This window comes from Sceloporus undulatus, chromosome 3, assembly GCF_019175285.1.
Source record: "Sceloporus undulatus isolate JIND9_A2432 ecotype Alabama chromosome 3, SceUnd_v1.1, whole genome shotgun sequence".
NCBI classification, from domain to species: Eukaryota; Metazoa; Chordata; class Lepidosauria; order Squamata; family Phrynosomatidae; genus Sceloporus; species Sceloporus undulatus.
This window is the reverse complement of record NC_056524.1, coordinates 68,297,938-68,314,425: the sequence shown is the minus strand read 5'-3', so window position 1 is coordinate 68,314,425 and position 16,488 is coordinate 68,297,938. Positions and strand designations below refer to the sequence as shown.

The 16,488-nt window shown below is 37.4% G+C and overlaps 1 protein-coding gene across 2 annotated transcripts in view; it reads right to left on the bottom strand.

Moving 5' to 3' along the window:
• TTC3 (tetratricopeptide repeat domain 3) overlaps nucleotides 1-16,488 on the bottom strand; it is an 89,406-nt gene that overhangs the window by 12,468 nt on the left and 60,450 nt on the right. For both annotated transcript variants that reach the window (XM_042460058.1, XM_042460057.1), the window contains exons 30-39: nucleotides 15,418-15,471; nucleotides 13,674-13,750; nucleotides 12,478-12,633; nucleotides 10,918-11,815; nucleotides 6,774-6,839; nucleotides 6,345-6,494; nucleotides 5,846-5,985; nucleotides 4,599-4,667; nucleotides 3,528-3,624; nucleotides 1,529-1,629 (exon numbers count right to left, since the gene is read on the bottom strand). In XM_042460058.1, coding sequence (XP_042315992.1) covers nucleotides 1,529-1,629; nucleotides 3,528-3,624; nucleotides 4,599-4,667; nucleotides 5,846-5,985; nucleotides 6,345-6,494; nucleotides 6,774-6,839; nucleotides 10,918-11,815; nucleotides 12,478-12,633; nucleotides 13,674-13,750; nucleotides 15,418-15,471 — 1,808 coding nt within the window. The remainder of the gene's footprint in view (nucleotides 1-1,528; nucleotides 1,630-3,527; nucleotides 3,625-4,598; nucleotides 4,668-5,845; nucleotides 5,986-6,344; nucleotides 6,495-6,773; nucleotides 6,840-10,917; nucleotides 11,816-12,477; nucleotides 12,634-13,673; nucleotides 13,751-15,417; nucleotides 15,472-16,488) is intronic.

The window sequence follows — 16,488 nt, the reverse complement described above, 5'->3', positions numbered from 1 at the left end:
ATATGGGGAAGGCTAGGAATAAGAAGGTCAGCCAGGAAAGAGCTAGAAAAGATCCTAAAGAGTAAAGACATACAACTGAACACTAAAGTTAGAATCATTGAAACCATGGTATTCCACGTCACTATGCCTGGATGTGAAAGCTGGAAAGCGCAAGAAGTGGATAAAAAGAAAATCAACCCATTTGAGGTGTGGCGTTGAAGAAGAGTACTGAAGCACATGGAGAGCCAAAAAGACAAACAGTCCTGAAACAGATCAAGTCTGAAATACCCCTAGAGGCCAAGATGGTCAAATTGAGGATGTCATACTTGGCCACATCACAAGAAGACACAACTTATTAGAAAAGACAATAATGCTGGGAAAGGTTGAGGGTAGTAGAAAGAGAGGAAGACCCTACACCAAATGGTAAGATTCAGGGAGGTCATGGACATGAATCTGCAAAATGTAAGCAGAGCAGTGGAACACATGGAGTCTTGGAAATGTCTCATCCACAGGGCCACCATGAGTTGAGGTCAATTCGAGGGCAGTTAACAACAACAACAGGTGGTTACAGTATCTATGCAAAATTTTCAGTAATAGTTATATTTGTTAAGTACTTGGGATCGCAATCCTGCATCAGTCCCTCTAGCTGAACTGGAAAATGGTGAAAGGGTGTGGTGTTGCTTTGTTTTATGAAGTTAAGAAGTGGAAAAAAATGAATCCCATTGTAGAGAAAGGCGGGATATAAGTCCTGGAAATAAATAAATAAATAGTAAAAAAGAAAATCAAAGACTTATACAAATTAGAGTAGAGGGGAAATAAAGAGAGTTTTTTTTAAAAAAAGAGAGAAGAAACTATTCATTAAGTGAAATTAGCAATAAACTGAATAAGGAAGCTAAAGGGAAGACTGCCAAAACATAAGAGCCATTGTTCTTACCTCCTGGACTAAAAGGCCAAATTAACCCATTGCTTGATTTCTCCTATGCCAAACAAAGTTGTTTTCTCAACAAAACAAACAAACACTTATATCATATTGGTACTGAATAAAACCAAATGTTTATCCAATGGTAACTGTAACTGTGATAGCAATGTATCACAATATACTGAGTACTCATCACTGGAGTAAAATGCAAATGTTTATCCAAATGGTGACTGTAACTGTGATAGCAATGTATCACAATATACTAAGTACTCATCACTGGAGTAAATATCCATATAAATAATACACACTGTTCTTATACAGGGTAATATATAACTGCAGGAAGTAACTAATGAGATTACTTATCAACTCTGGGAAACATCAAGTAAATATTATATAATCGGTTGATGAAACTTTGCAAAACAGATATGGAAAACATATCAGCATCTAGGAAGAATAAGAATTTAATGATAGGATCAACTGATTCCAAGACAGAACCTGAAAATTAAACCTATTCAATATACATTTCTTCTTTTTCTTCAAACAATGCCAATAAAGTACTGGTGGTTATTCCAAGTAATCAATCTAGTTTAAATGCACTGGTGTAGCATAATGATACATTATAAGCTTTACCTGGTCATGAACTTTAGATATTTAAGATTGGCTTCTGCATGTGTTGCTCTTCTCTGTAATTTATATAATTCAGTCTCTTTCCAATTTTCAAGAACTGATACCTAAAATAAAACACAACTAAATAAGACCATCTAGCTGGAACACAACGATGAATACTCCTAACTTCATATAATACAATAAGTCCTGAATATTCCACTAGGCAGTTGATTTGTTCCTCAATATTAAATTGTGTCATGTTCCAAGTGTACAATTCATTAGAAAGCAAGGTCATTATAAAAATTTTAGATGCACAATAAGTATACTTAGATAAAACTTAGGTGATGTTGAGATGGTAACAATACACATTAATTATGAATCCAGATGATGTTAATTGGAAGATAGGTACATGCCATGAAGATTTCTTCTGGTCTGGTGTGAAGGATCTATCTCAGAGTGTGTTTCGTGCTACATACTACCCAGGAGTAGGAATGACTGTAGGTGCCTTCCTTAACCTTAAGAAACAAAACTTGAAGAGCTACCTGAAGAGTTATAAGTTATTCCTCAAGAAAAAAAAAGGGGGAAGACTGGGCCACTGGAAATCCCATCCTACTGGAAAGGAAAACACATCAAAATCTAGTATAGAAATGCTAAACACCACCTCCAGAATGGTTGTAGTCGGCCCTCTCTATCCATGGATTCTTTATCCAGGGTTGTAAGCATCCCCGCCTTGAAAATATTCAAAAAATATAAAAATCCCCAAAAGCAAACCTTGATTTGCCATTTTATATAAAGTCACTGTTTTAATATGCCATTGTATATAACAGGACTTGAGCATCCACAGATTTTGGTATTCACAGGGTGTGTTTGTGTGTCCTAGAACCAAACCCCAGCAGATACCAAGGGCCCCACTGTACAGTGCACTGATTCCAGAATGCAGTCAAGAAGCCTATTTGCACCACACCAGAAGGAATTTTCAAATAAGCAGCAGTCCTCCATTCTGTCTGGTAAGAAGGAAGCATCAAAAAGATGAAATGTCCCTTTGCTAATATAGCATAGGTCAATTGTGCAGATTTGGGTCTGTGCTTGAGGGACTACCTGTTGGAGAACCCTTGTGTCAATGGCCACATCCCATTGTGGAAAAGAAGTGTATTTTATAATGTGTGATAAATGTATTACGTGAGGCCCAATTAGTTGCTCTACAACAACTTTAATGTTGAATGCTTCAAAAGTTGCTGAAGCCTAAGTATAGTACACTGTGGGAAACTGTCTCCTACAAGGAGGTTTTGCATTGGCCACGAAAGGACTGACACATTTCAAGAAGACTGGATGATCTTTATTGACTATCTTAAGCGTCACTCCCACCAGATCCAACCTCCTACTTCACAGGTGGATCTTTGGATGGACACTGTACACCTTGACAAACCAGACCCTCTGGCTCTTTCTGAGAATTAATTTTTTGATTCTGCTGCAGAGTAAGTATTCATCAGATACATACCCTTGGCCCTTGTAGTTAATTGTTGTTGTTGTTTTTGTCTACAGATTTTATGTTTTATTGTAAAAACTCAATAAAAATTAATTAGAAAAAAAAGAAGTGATCTAGCAGTCTTTTTTTAAATTTATTGGTGCATTTTGCTCTATATATTTAAGAACGTTTAAAAGAGACAGATATATTTTCCTACACCTAGAAGAGAGCCAGTCTACACTATATTATAAACATGATTTTAAAGGACACAAAATATATAGAGCCAAGTTTTCTTTATCAGCATCTTTAAAAGGCACCTCTGGGTACATGTAAGAAACTAAAAGACTGGGAATATAAAAGTGGATCTTGTCCATATGTAAAGTTCTAAGGGTCACAAGGTATTGGTATAATCTACACTGTATCTCGCTTTTAAAACCATCACAGTATTATTTAAGGTACTGTGTAAGATTTCTAGGCAAGTGTGAGAGGCTGCAAAAGTAGTAAAAAGTGGGCAGAAACTTAAGTGATATGTACAAAGTGCAAAACAGCATAACATACCTCTGCTGCAACAGCTCGCTTAACACATTCTTGGTGGTCACCACAACTCTTCTTTATAAGCTCCTCCATTTTTACTTTTTCATTTTCAAACTTGTTACTGTAGAGTCATTTCAAATATTGTTAATACAACATGTACATCTTGAGGAACTGAATTAAACATCAAACATAGCTTAGCATATAGTGAAATACTTATATCTACAATAGCAACAACTAATGGAAGAACAAATCAAACATTGTAACTAAACCAAGTAGACCACAAGTTGAACATGAGTCAACAGTGCGATGCGGCAGCTGAAAAGGCCAATATGATTTTAGGCTACACCAATAGAAGTATAGTGTCTAGGTTAAGGGAAGTAATAGTGCCACTCTATTCTGCTCTGGTCAGGCCCCACCTGGAATACTGTGTCCGGTTCTAGGCACCACAATTCCAAAAGGACATTGAGAAACTAGAGCATGTCCAAAGGAGGGCGACTAAAATGGTGAAGTGTCTTGAAACCATGCCCTATGAAGACCGGCTTAGGGAGCTAGGTATGTTTAGCCTGGAGAAGAGAAGGTTAAGAGGTGATATGATAGCCCTATTTAAATATTTGAAGAAATGTCATATTGAGGAGGGAGCTAGCTTGTTTTCTGCTGCTCCAGAGAACAGGACCCGGAACAATGGATGCAAGCTACAGGAAAAGAGATTCCACCTCAACATTAGGAGGAATTTCCTGACAGTGGAAAATACTTCCTTGGAGCGTGGTGGACTCTCCCTCCTTGGAAGTCTTTAAACAGAGGCAGGATGGCCATCTGTCGGATATGCTTTAAGAGTTCCTGCATGGCAGGGGGTTGGGCTGGCTGGCCCTTGTGGTCTCCTCCAACTCTAGGATTCTATGATGAACCCAACAAATAAAGTAACTCTTTCTCTTAAAAAAATTCAACAGAACACTTAGTTCAGGGTCTTCCTATCAAATGTACCTTTCACAACTTTTTCTGAGGATTCCAACAGATCTATCAAGGTCTCCACCCCTCAAAATTATTTGCAAAAATTTAAAACATCCAATGGAGGACTTAAAGCAAATTTAACTTTACCTGATTGCAAGGAATTCTTCCAAATACTGTTTGTATTGCTTATCCTTTTCTTCAGTGTTTTTCATGTATCTGTTTGGTTATATAAATATGTTCTAAGAAAATATACAAACATCATAAAATACACCTATCCAAAACAATGTTAGTTAATGATATGCCCATTTTCAGCTTTTGGTAGCAACTATTTCCCTTTTCTCCCAGAACATTTTTTTTCCAGATGATGAAGTTCTCTACATGAAGATGTACAGTATTACATAAGCCAAATAATGTAAGAATACAATTAACAGGGAAAAAATAATACATTTGAATCACAGTTAGGATTTGTCACAACATGTTGAGAATTTTTAAAATTCTAGTTCATACTAGAAATTGACTAAAATCACACAACCTCAGAGCACACAAGTGCTTAAGATGATGCATACTATGGAATGATAATTCAGTTCTACCTCCCCATGTAACAGTACTAAATTTAGCCAGGTTAATAAGTGACTAATTGAACATTCTACAAATAGAAACTGCCTGAGGTGGAACGTAGGTAAGAAAGCAAGAGGATCACATTAATACACAGTTATGGCTGAACAGAGCAAGTAAAAGACCCCAGCATACAAATTTGCATAGCAGCATCTTTATCCACAGTATTCATTTAGTCCAGGGGTGGGCAATTTCACACCTCCAAGATATTGCTGGGACTGTAACTGTAAGCATTCCTTACAGGACCAATGGGAGTTGCAGCCCACTAACACTAGGAGAGCAACTAAATGTCAACCACTAAACCCGCCAAGTGAGTGCAAGCACCATAACAAATCCATTATCCCCACTGCCTTGTGTTTTCCCCATCACCAGATGAACATTAAAGAAGTTCATTCTAACAATGGAACTTCACTGAGAAATAAGTGGACACAATAGATACTTTTCAGTAAACCAGTCTAGTTGGCTCCTATATGCATGGGAAGCTGCCCATCCTATGGAAGCAACTTGTGGAAAACAAAAGGGGAACACAGATAATAAGTGATTTTGAATCTCTTTATCAGTGCTGGGCTTTACCAAGAGAAATGGAGAGGACATCAGAAGAACAGTGAAGAATCCTAATCTTTATTAGGATAGATGGTTGTCATTTTTAAGATAGTAAAATTAAGTCTGAATTGTGAACATTTAGATACGATGAAGCCCATAAAAATAAGTCAACTGGCATGCCTGCTTTGTGTCCCACACACCCCTTAAGTCAGTTTTTGTTTTCAGAATAAACTTACGTTTCATTGATTTCTGTTAGCTTCTTTACTTTACTCTTTCCTGTTTTCAATCCCTCTTGATTTTCCTTCTTCTCCTGTTGCCATCTTTTCATCTCCATTTCTACATCTTGGTGAAACCAATCTAGTTCTCTCTTAGTAAGCTTTAAACAAAAATGTTTATATGTTCACACACACAAAAAGGCAAAACCAAAGTACTAAGAATATGATATTGAAGTACTACAGATTTGGGGCTATGTAAACAATAAATCAGCTTTTGTGTGTCAATGAATAAGAACAGCAACTATAAAATATGCTTTACAACCAAACACAATACCATGATCCTGACCTGAAATGTCCATGGAGACTTTTTTAATATATATGTCTTGTTACTCTGCAGCAAGACTTTTGCCATTTTTTGCTTCCATAATTGTCCTTAACATCTTCTTGTAAAAATCTTTTAACGCAACCTAATTTAAGCTTAACTATTTTTCTCTCCATTAAAGCCATTTAAAAGTATTACCTTGTTCCCTTCAATGAGAAGAGATAACTCATCTTCTAAACCACTAGTTTCTGTGGAGCTTCGACATTTAAGCTGTTCATACTTTTCACTTGCATCTTTAAGTTGTTCTTGTAGTACCTGATGTTCTTTTTCTGTACGTAACATATCTCCCTGAAAAAGCATATGTATCAGGTTTGTCATGCTACAAACACTTCCATTACAGTCTGTAAAGGAGAATCATACCTTAAAATTTAGGTTAATATTTACTCACATTAGAAAACCAATAAAATTTAAAAAGCATTTTAAATAATAGTGCCTGGGTTTCACCAAATAAGTTAACAGTTAGACCATTTGCTTTAGTTTCTACAATAGTTCAAACTCCAAGGTATGGTTTTAGCTCCCTAGACTTCACTGGCCCAGCTATGAACACCCATTCATTCATTCACTTACTTGTTGGGTTTCATATGGATGAAGAGGCAAAGTATTAACTCCCTTGTCTGTCCGTTCTTGATCTACCTAAAATGCAAAGATACACAAAAAGTCTGTCTATAAAGATTAGATATATCCCATCATTCTATACCAGTGCTTACAATATTCTGAGCTTTATTACAGAATATACAACATCTTGCAAAGTATTCACCCCATTTGAATTTTCCACATTTTCAACCAGGGATCAATATTGAATTATTTAACATTGTTACCACTTAATGTACACAAAGATGCACAGTGCCATGAATGTGTGACATATTTTTGGTTGTGGCATGAAAGTTAACAAAAATAAACTGCTACTTACTGATTGCACAAGTATCTACCCCTTTGCTATGACATGTCTAAACCTCTGCTTCCAAAAGTCACGTAAATTGTGCAATGGAGGTCACTAGATTGCAATTCCAGTAACATATGATCTCAATTAAATAGCCTGTTTCTGGACAGGCCCAGAGTTTGCTGAAGAGCATAAACAAACAACATCAAATCCACCAAAGAGCCATCCAGAAAAGGCTGAGATAAAATTGTAAAGAAGCACCAATTGAGATCGGATTATCAGAACAATCCCAAACTATGAACCTACCCTGGTGCCATGTATAACAAAATGGAAAGACTGGCTCAACTGTGATCCAGCGTACAACTGTGATCCAACTTACAGAGTTCCATTTGCCAAAACTTAGTGATCAGGTACAGAGGACATTACTCAGGAGAACCAACAAGGGCCAATGATAACATTGAATGAGCTAGAGAGATCTGCAGCTGCAATGAGAAACTGTGCATGGGATAATTATCACCCAGACACCAACAAAGCTGGGTTTTATGGAAGCGTAGCAAATGAAAAGCCACTGCTGAAACAAAGCCATATTAAAACTTGTTTGGAGTTTACAAAAAGGCACATGGGAAACACATCAAAAATATGGAAAGAGGTTTTCTGGTCTGATGATTAAAAACTGAACTTTTTGGCCAGTGCTCACTGCCCTGAAAACACCATTCTTGTAGTGAAGCATCATGTTCTTGGAATGCTTTTCTTCTTCAGGTGTAGGGAACCTGATCAAGATGGAAAGAAAGATGGATATGGGCAGGTTGCTTACCTGTAACAGTATTTCTTTGAGTGGTCATCTGCGAATACATACAAATGCGCCTGCACAGTTCTGCTCAGAAACTTCTGGAATCACTGGGCAAAGTTAACTTTGCAACTTTTTGGCAGTTGCTCCACCCACCCTATACAAGTCCCCTGTGTTTCCGCTCTTTCCCCAGTTCCAAAACTTTACACCATGTATAGCAACAAAGGAGTGAGACAATAGTTAGCAGGACACTGAGGCCAGGATAGGCGGGATTTGTATGTATTCGCAGATGACCACTCGAAGAAATACCGTTACAGGTAAGCAACCTGTCTTCCTTCTTCATGGTCTCTGCGAAACATACAAATGGGTTAGACTGACAAGCTCAAGTCAGTGGTGGAGGGAGTGTCATGACACCAAGGTTAGGTTCAACAAAGTTGTGTTTATTGAGATCAACACAAAACTGTGCGAACCAAAATTGTGTTTGAAGCATTCAGTACCTCAATAATCAAGTATTTTCCACTCAATCATTCATAACAAGTGCAATGCATTTTCAGTAAAGGCATTTCAAGTTATCAGGCACGTTTGTAAACATGACAGTTTAAGCAACTGGAATGAACATTGTGAACAATTGTAAACAAAGCCCAAGGCATTGGTCAAGGTGTCATTGTCAAACATCAAGAGTCAAGTTTCAAGGCACATATGACCTGTAAACCAATAGAACAATCATCAGTGAGAATGCAGTGTAAACAAATTAATGTAAACCTGAAACCAACACTGCCCTCCCAAAAGCTGCATCCCGTTTGGCCCTGGTGTCCAGCCTGTAGTGTTTGATGAAAGTCAAAGGCTGGGACCAAACAGCAGCTTTCCAGACATCCTCCAAGGGCATCCCAGTCAAAAAGGCGGAGGATGTCACTGCCACAATAGCAGAGTTCTGTTTAGGGTGCGTGAACAGCCAAGACGATTGGGATGAAGTGATCCTGTACAAGGATTCAATCTTCCTGGATGAGGGAGTGACAGATGTTGGTGAGTCCCACGAATGCTTAGCTATTCTCTCCAGCGACGGCAACAAGGGTATCGAAGCTGGTGCCAGGACCTTGCCATGAACAAGGCCACAGGTGCAGAAGCGGGGCATGAGGCTTTCAGCGGGAGCAGAGCCTGCTGGTACAAGGCAGCCTTGAGGTGGGAGTCACGATTTTTCTGGCCTGGAGGATCAACGACTTACAGAGGGCACAAGTCTTGGTATTGTGATCTTTCCAGGCACAGGAGACATGAAGAGTGGGGATCCTGCCCGGGAATCTTACCATCACGTACGTCACACTTTTTAAACAGAGCCGGAGACATCATAAGCTGAATCAAAGTCCAAATCGAAGTTGTAAAACGTACAAATTGGTCAACAGCACCGGGGGGGATCTGAATGAGAGTGGTCAAGCAAGCCGAAGGTCTATTGCCAATAAAACAACGAGTGGATTCCAGAGCGAAATTCCTTCAGCAGCAAACGTGGTACAAAGAAGGAACTGGGGAAAGAGCGGCAACGCAGGGGACTTATATAGGGTGGGTGGAGCTACTGCCAAACAGTTGCAAAGTTAACTTTGCCTAGTGATTTCAGAAGTTTCTCAGCAGAACTGGGCAGGCCCAGTACAACTCATTTGTATGATTCGCAGAGACCACAAAGAGGAAACCCAAATATATAAGCCTGCTTTTGTCTGCAACAGACCTGGAACATGGGCAGAGGAACTCTTCCCAGCACCACAACAACTCTGAACATTCAGTCAAAGTACCACTGGAGTGTTTGAAAAACAATAAGATGAGAATCTGTGGAAAGATTTGAAAGTTGCTGTTTAGCAATGGTCCCCATCCAACCTGAAAGGGCTAAATGTTTTGCCAAGAATGGGAAAACATTACAAGATTAAAATTTGCAAAGCTCAGAGACTTTCAGCAGTACTTAGGATACTTCTATCAAATATGATGGAAACTTGTACAACCAACAAGTAGAAGTCTGTTTTCGTTTACTTAATTTTTTGCAAGATACTGCACTGAGAATCAAACTTAAGTACATGGAGTGGTAGTTAAAGCCAGTTAAATACATTTCGGTTCCAGGATGTAAGACAACAAAATGTATAAAATTAAAATGGAGATGAATACCCCTACAAGGCATTGTATTCAAAGCTATACCACTGATAAAATAATGACAGGAAGTACAGTGTGAACAAGTATTTCCTGTACATCAAGTACAGATGTGTTATCAGCTGGGTTCTTATTAGGGAGAAGAGTACAATTTTATAAGTGGTCTTATTTCCTCCCCAGAAATGGTAGGTGGGAAGGAAAAAAGCACAAGACCCATAAAGGTTTTAGTTCTGTTGAGACAAACAGAATGAACACCTGGCAAGCCAGACATGTTTTCCATTTTCACACAGTATCATGTACATGGATTTCCCCCAATACCAGTATATACTTGGATAACGAAAATCTGTCAGTGGCACTTACTTCCATTCAATGCACTTAGATCTGGGTACAGTGCCTGAGAGATACATTTGACTATGATGTCTAGTAAAGGTAGTAACTTCTTTTGTTCATATGGGATTAACATGTCAAACTACAGCTATAAAATTAGCTCGCTAAACTGCTATATATTGCAGACTTGTAAAAGAAAAATTACCATCAACCAACCAATCCAATGCTAAGTCAGGATTTTTGTTTTTAGCTTCTGACTCTAGCATTATAAGATGTCACATCAAACAAATCATGGACAAAGAATCTGTGGCTTCTTTAGCAACTTAGGTAATCAGGAGAAACCAAGCAGGAGTGATTGAGCAGCATGCACAAAGCAAATTGGCTCTCTCATGGTAAGCCAGAATTATTTTTAAAGAATCTGTTTTATTGTGATGTTGAGTTGAAAAATGCTGACAGAACAAAACTGTTACTCCATGGCAAGCAAAACTCCTGTCACACTACCATGTTTTACTTATATACACAACATTAAAAATCAAAAGCATTGCTGTCAGTTTCCTGAGAAGCACAGTGTACATAAACATTTTTCTTCTCACCTGGACAGCAATCATCCTTGAACGGGGATTGTTTCTTGCTATAGTCTTAATTTCAGTTTCCATTTTTGCAGCTTCATTACTACGATTCTCAGATTGATATGGATGATTTTCAGAGATGTGGCTATCAGACTCCACTGGCATGCACTGAGGATTCTGGAATTTTTGCACTTCATCACTTGCCACAAGATTACCAGCACTATAGTTGCTCCCCAATATTGCTTTTGAATCGGTATCAAGATAAGCATCATTATCTGTGCATATATATTTAGGCTGCTCCAAAATATCTGGCACAAGGGGTGTTTCAGAAAGCATTGGAGCTGTTCTCTCATCCTGACACTGTAAAGGATCTGCATTCAGAAATATTGGAGGGATTTCAGATATAGCTGAAGACAGTGATACCTTTGACAAAGGCAGTGATGTTGCTATTGTGTCAACTGCCCGACTAGAAGAATATTCAGAAACAAAAGAACTAAAAGAGGAAGAGTTTACTGTCATATATTCTAAAGTATTACTGGTTACTGTATTAGAAGATATTGTCACAAAAGGTTTATTAATATAAGAGGTGGGCTTGAATTCCTTTGCAGCTGGGTTTAAACGAACTTTGCTTTGGGAACTGTTTTCTTCACTATGTAGGCAGGCTGAGTTATTTTCTTTCTTTCTAGTTATTTCATCAACTCCACTGATATCTGCATTTTCTGTCAGCATTACGGCATGTTTCATCAAGCCAATAAGATCACCCATCATAACAAAACGTAAGGATTCCAACAGAAAAGATTTCAGACCACCAGCATCCTCCACAATCTTGCGAGTTTCTGCAGGAAAGTGTTTATATTCTCCAACTAACAGTTGATGATCAATTTCCATAGGACCATGTTCTTCCAAGATTTGAGAAAAATAGCTGTGAAAATATTAGGAAGCTGTGAAATAAGTATTATCATATGACTACTGTGCTCTGTTTACAGAAGGATAATGCAAGATTTTCAACTGAAGAAACCCAGTAGAAAACTGAACAGATTATCAAATAAAAATACACAAATCATGGTACGGATTTCAGATTCCATTATGTTTTATGTAAGCTAAGAAGAACATTTGACTGACCCAACAATGAATTTCTCCACGTGTCCACTGAATATGTGGAAGGTGGAACAACTAACGCATGCCCTCTCAAAAGTTCACTTCCACTTTGCTTGCTTCCTTGACATGAAAAGGCAACCTTTTTAGTCACAGACCAGCTTCTACACTTATAATAACAGAATGCAAGTAAGTTCAGTTAACATTTCATGCTGTCCAACATTCAGATACAACTGTACATTATCAATGGCAAGATCATCTGCAGAACATACTATTATTATTAAGCTGCCTTACTAGTAACTATGTGCCAAGCCCAAGGGAGCTTTAGGTTACAGTTTGAGAGGGAATATCCCAAAATGGCAGGGGGCATGACGATTAGGCAGAAAGCTAAAAGCATGCAGAATTTTTATATATCACAACTCCTTCATTCCTTATTTCACTTTCCTTTTTGATTAATATAGTAACTCCATAGTAGAAACAGTAACTTACTCATATAAACTTTCACAAGTTGGATTAGGGTAGTTGTCCAAAATTCTCTGATAACTGCTACTGGAAGAAACATTATTATTCAAAGCTTCAAATATTTCCACCTGTTCATGAAGACTATCTGGAATTCTGAAAGGCTCATGTGAATTCATAAAACTTCTGTTGAGGAAAAAAAGAAAGAAATGAAGAAGAGGCAGCTCCTTTATATATTCCTTAGGCCTATAAGTGTACTCACAATAAAAAGTCTGCTGAAATCTCTAAAGAGGATTCATAACAAATGACTGGTGACTGCAAAGAATGTTAACAGCAGTAGTTTATATAACCCTTGTACAGGTTTGGTGATAATCTAAGGATTACTAGTCAGGAATCTAATATTTATTATATCTTCATGAAAAGACTGGGGGATTTTATGTACTTTCTGTTATAACTGTTTTTCCAAGGAAGGCCCCATGCACTGGAGTGAAATACATTAGGTACTTGAATGCTAAGATGATGATGATGATGATGATGATGATGATTATTATTATGCATTTTGAAAGTTGTTCTTTCCCCTTTAGTACTTAAAAGTAACTCTTAGCTACTTTTAAGTAGTATTTAAAGGCTTTATATCCTGTCCCACCCCGTCCCCCTTGCATTGACTCCCATGGTCCTGGGAATACAGAATTGTAAGAGTGAACTATTAGGGTGTTCCCAACACCTCCAAACCAAATCTGTTTTGAAATCCACTAAGAAATTAATTATCAGTTTCACTTGTTTCAAGTTTCTTTTTACTTATACAGATTGGGATACATCCAGCTGTGCCCCGCTACTTGCAGAAGACTGTTGAGTTAGCAGAACCCATCAGCCAAATGGAATGGTAAACAATTTTTTGCAATCTCTCCTTTCTGCTTCACCACCTCCTGTGCTGTTCCAAATGGGTCCTCAATTCTTTGAAGTACCGTAAATGGGAGAACGAGAAACTGTAGGGGGGAGGAATCGCAAAAATTACCTCTCCTCCCCCCATTCCTTTGATGAAAAGTTTGTGTACTATATTTCATATGTTATTCCTGCCTTACAAGACACTGCATCTACTTAATCAGAATGTAGTAACCACTGTCAAAAGTTCCGGCCTCTAGCTACACCAACCAAACAGAATAAAGATTTTGACACACTAAATTTTGGCTAGATTATGCTCTATGTATTTTCATGACAGAACTTACAATGTACTTTCTTCTGAAAATATATTATCTTCCTCTCGAGCTATGGTACTAACTCCACCAGGTACAACTAGAATAGCCTAAAATAAACAAAAACAAAGAAAACATGAAATGTCTTAGGAAATGACAAAATATCTCAGATTTAATACCAGGTAATAATTCATTAGTGGACGCTTTCTATAATATTACTTCTCAAACGCACATTAATCAGATCTCATATAATATATGAATTTTAGCAAAGTGATTACCGTATATACTTGACTATAAGTCAACCTAATATATAAGTCAAGGGCAGGTTTTGAGGCCATAATTAAGAACTTTGATATAACCCATGGATAAGTCAAGGGTAAAACTTAGAGACACGTAATGAAGGCACACAGTATTTTAACTCCTATATATATGGGTTAAAATGCAATATTTACATTGACCCGTGGATAAGCTGACTCCGGTTTTTTGGGTCAATTTTTTAACCTATATTTTGACTTATATATGAGTATATACATTATATAGAAACTAGATCCCTCAATAAATATTTTACAAATTAGACCAAATAATTTATTCTTTAAAATTGGATGTACAGAGCAGGGAAAATACCACTGTCAAAATTACCATTATAATTGCCCCTTCAGTACAAACATATTTTTTTCTATTTTAGGCCATATAATCTATGGCACACGAGTGTATAGTAAAAAGTGTTATTAACATACAAACTGCACAGAGTGAGGTAGAAAAGAAGTAAAAGAGTGAGAAGTGCAGTCGGCCCTCAGTATCCATGGATTCTAGCATCCACAGCTTGTAAATGTTCAAAAATATATAAATTCCAAAAGCAAACCTTGTTTTTGCCATTTTATATAAGGGACATGATTTCACAATGCCATTGTATTTAATGGGACTTGAGCATCCACAGATTTTGGTATCCATTGAGTGTCTTGGAGCGAAACCCCAGCAGATACCAAGGGCTCAATGTACATAGCAGCTGTTAGAGCCTAGAAACATTTAAATATCTGTGTTGCTTATTAAATTTTCCATGCAACGGATCAGACATTTTCATTGCTCACTACCTGCAAAAATGAACCATGTTAATGACACATTACTTTGCCAGTTTCTGTCTACAACCCTGCCTGCCCACTCCACTACCCTTCTTCTGCCATTAAGAAATGCCCACATCTTACCTTTCTCTATTTTCATTTTAACCACCTGTGCCAGACATGTACTGTTTCTATGGCTCAGAGTATGAAGAGGCCTCAAATCAACCTAGGATGACTCCTTGCAGTAGAACTATAAACAGGGTAAACAGTTTTCTAATGCAAGTTGCTTCAGTCTTGTTTGTAATCCTATTAGTGTTTGCAGGAAGTGTCCCATTGCACCTTTAAGTCTCTTCAGACTTTGAGCCAGAGAAGCATGTGTATCCAGCATGGGTGCTTATAGCTAAGATAAGGTTAGTTCTTGGTAATAGAGAGTTGTTTGCAGCAGGTAGGCACTGCTGAATTTACAGTTGGGGGTGGCGGGAATATTTCAAAATAGTAAAAAATGGCTAATAATTCCCCAATAATGTTCTGAGTAACTGAAGTTATATAAAGTGGTCATATACACTGAAACAATAACATTAGCCACACTGTTAACAGTATTTTTTTTTAAAAAAAACAAGCTACTCAACACAGTTGATTTCAGCAAATTACTTTCAAGCTCTGAAAAGGATTTATTAATTTCCTTACGACTGTTACATTATTTGAAAATAAAAACATACCTTAGATTCCTTTGCCTTTTTTCTGTTTCTGTTTTTAACTTTGATAGCATTATTCTAGATGGAGGAAGAAATTAAATGTTTAGTAAAATCACCACCAGTAACAGTTTCAGAAGAAAATATACCTGTATAAATATAACTTTCACTACAAGCATTATATCTGCTTACCAATTCCCATGATTTATTTCCCCACAGAGGAAAGGGTGTGGGAAAGAAACAGCTTTAGGGAAAGATGTTGGCTCAGTATTGGTTTTATGAGTAAGAAATCAAAATTACAACCTGAAGAACATACGAAGGATCCTGCTTAGTAAGACAAAAAGCTAATCCAGCATTCAGTCTTTACAATAGCTTATGTTGATATGGGCTCAACCAGGCCATGATCACAATAGCATCCCATCCCCTTAACCAACTGTGATTTAGATGTAAGTGATGATAGTTCTACTAGTTTACTGATTTTCTAGATTGCTTTAACCATTTGTTCACTATTGAAATCAAATACAAATTTCAAAAACAAATTGTAAAAATAGTTGCTCAGGAAGTTTTCCATACAAATGCAATCCATGTTTACAATAGGAAACCAAACAGAAGAATACAGTCAGCCCTCCATATCCATGGATTCTGCATTCAGGTTCCAGTTTTTAAAAAAAATTTCAAAAAGCAAACCTTTGAATTATTCATCATTTTATACATTGGACACCGGTTTACTACACCAGTATATATAATGGGACCTAAGCATCCATAGCGGTTCCTTGAACAAAAATCAAGTGGATACAGAGGACCCAATGTAATCTGGTTCATATTACCCATACTGAAGCAGCAAGTAAAATTAGTAGCTAATCTTTATGTAAACATAATGAATTGTACACCACTGCAAAAAAATAAAATTTAAAAAAAACCAAAAACCATGCCCACCCCCCAAAATAACATCTCACTGTCACTTCTGCCTACCTTTTTCCCATTCCAAAATTAAATGGTCTTGTAGAGACATAACTTTTCATAGTCACTTAAAACCATGGCTAACCACAATTTCCCATATTCCCCCCTTTCACCACTTTCAGTATTAATGACAGTTCT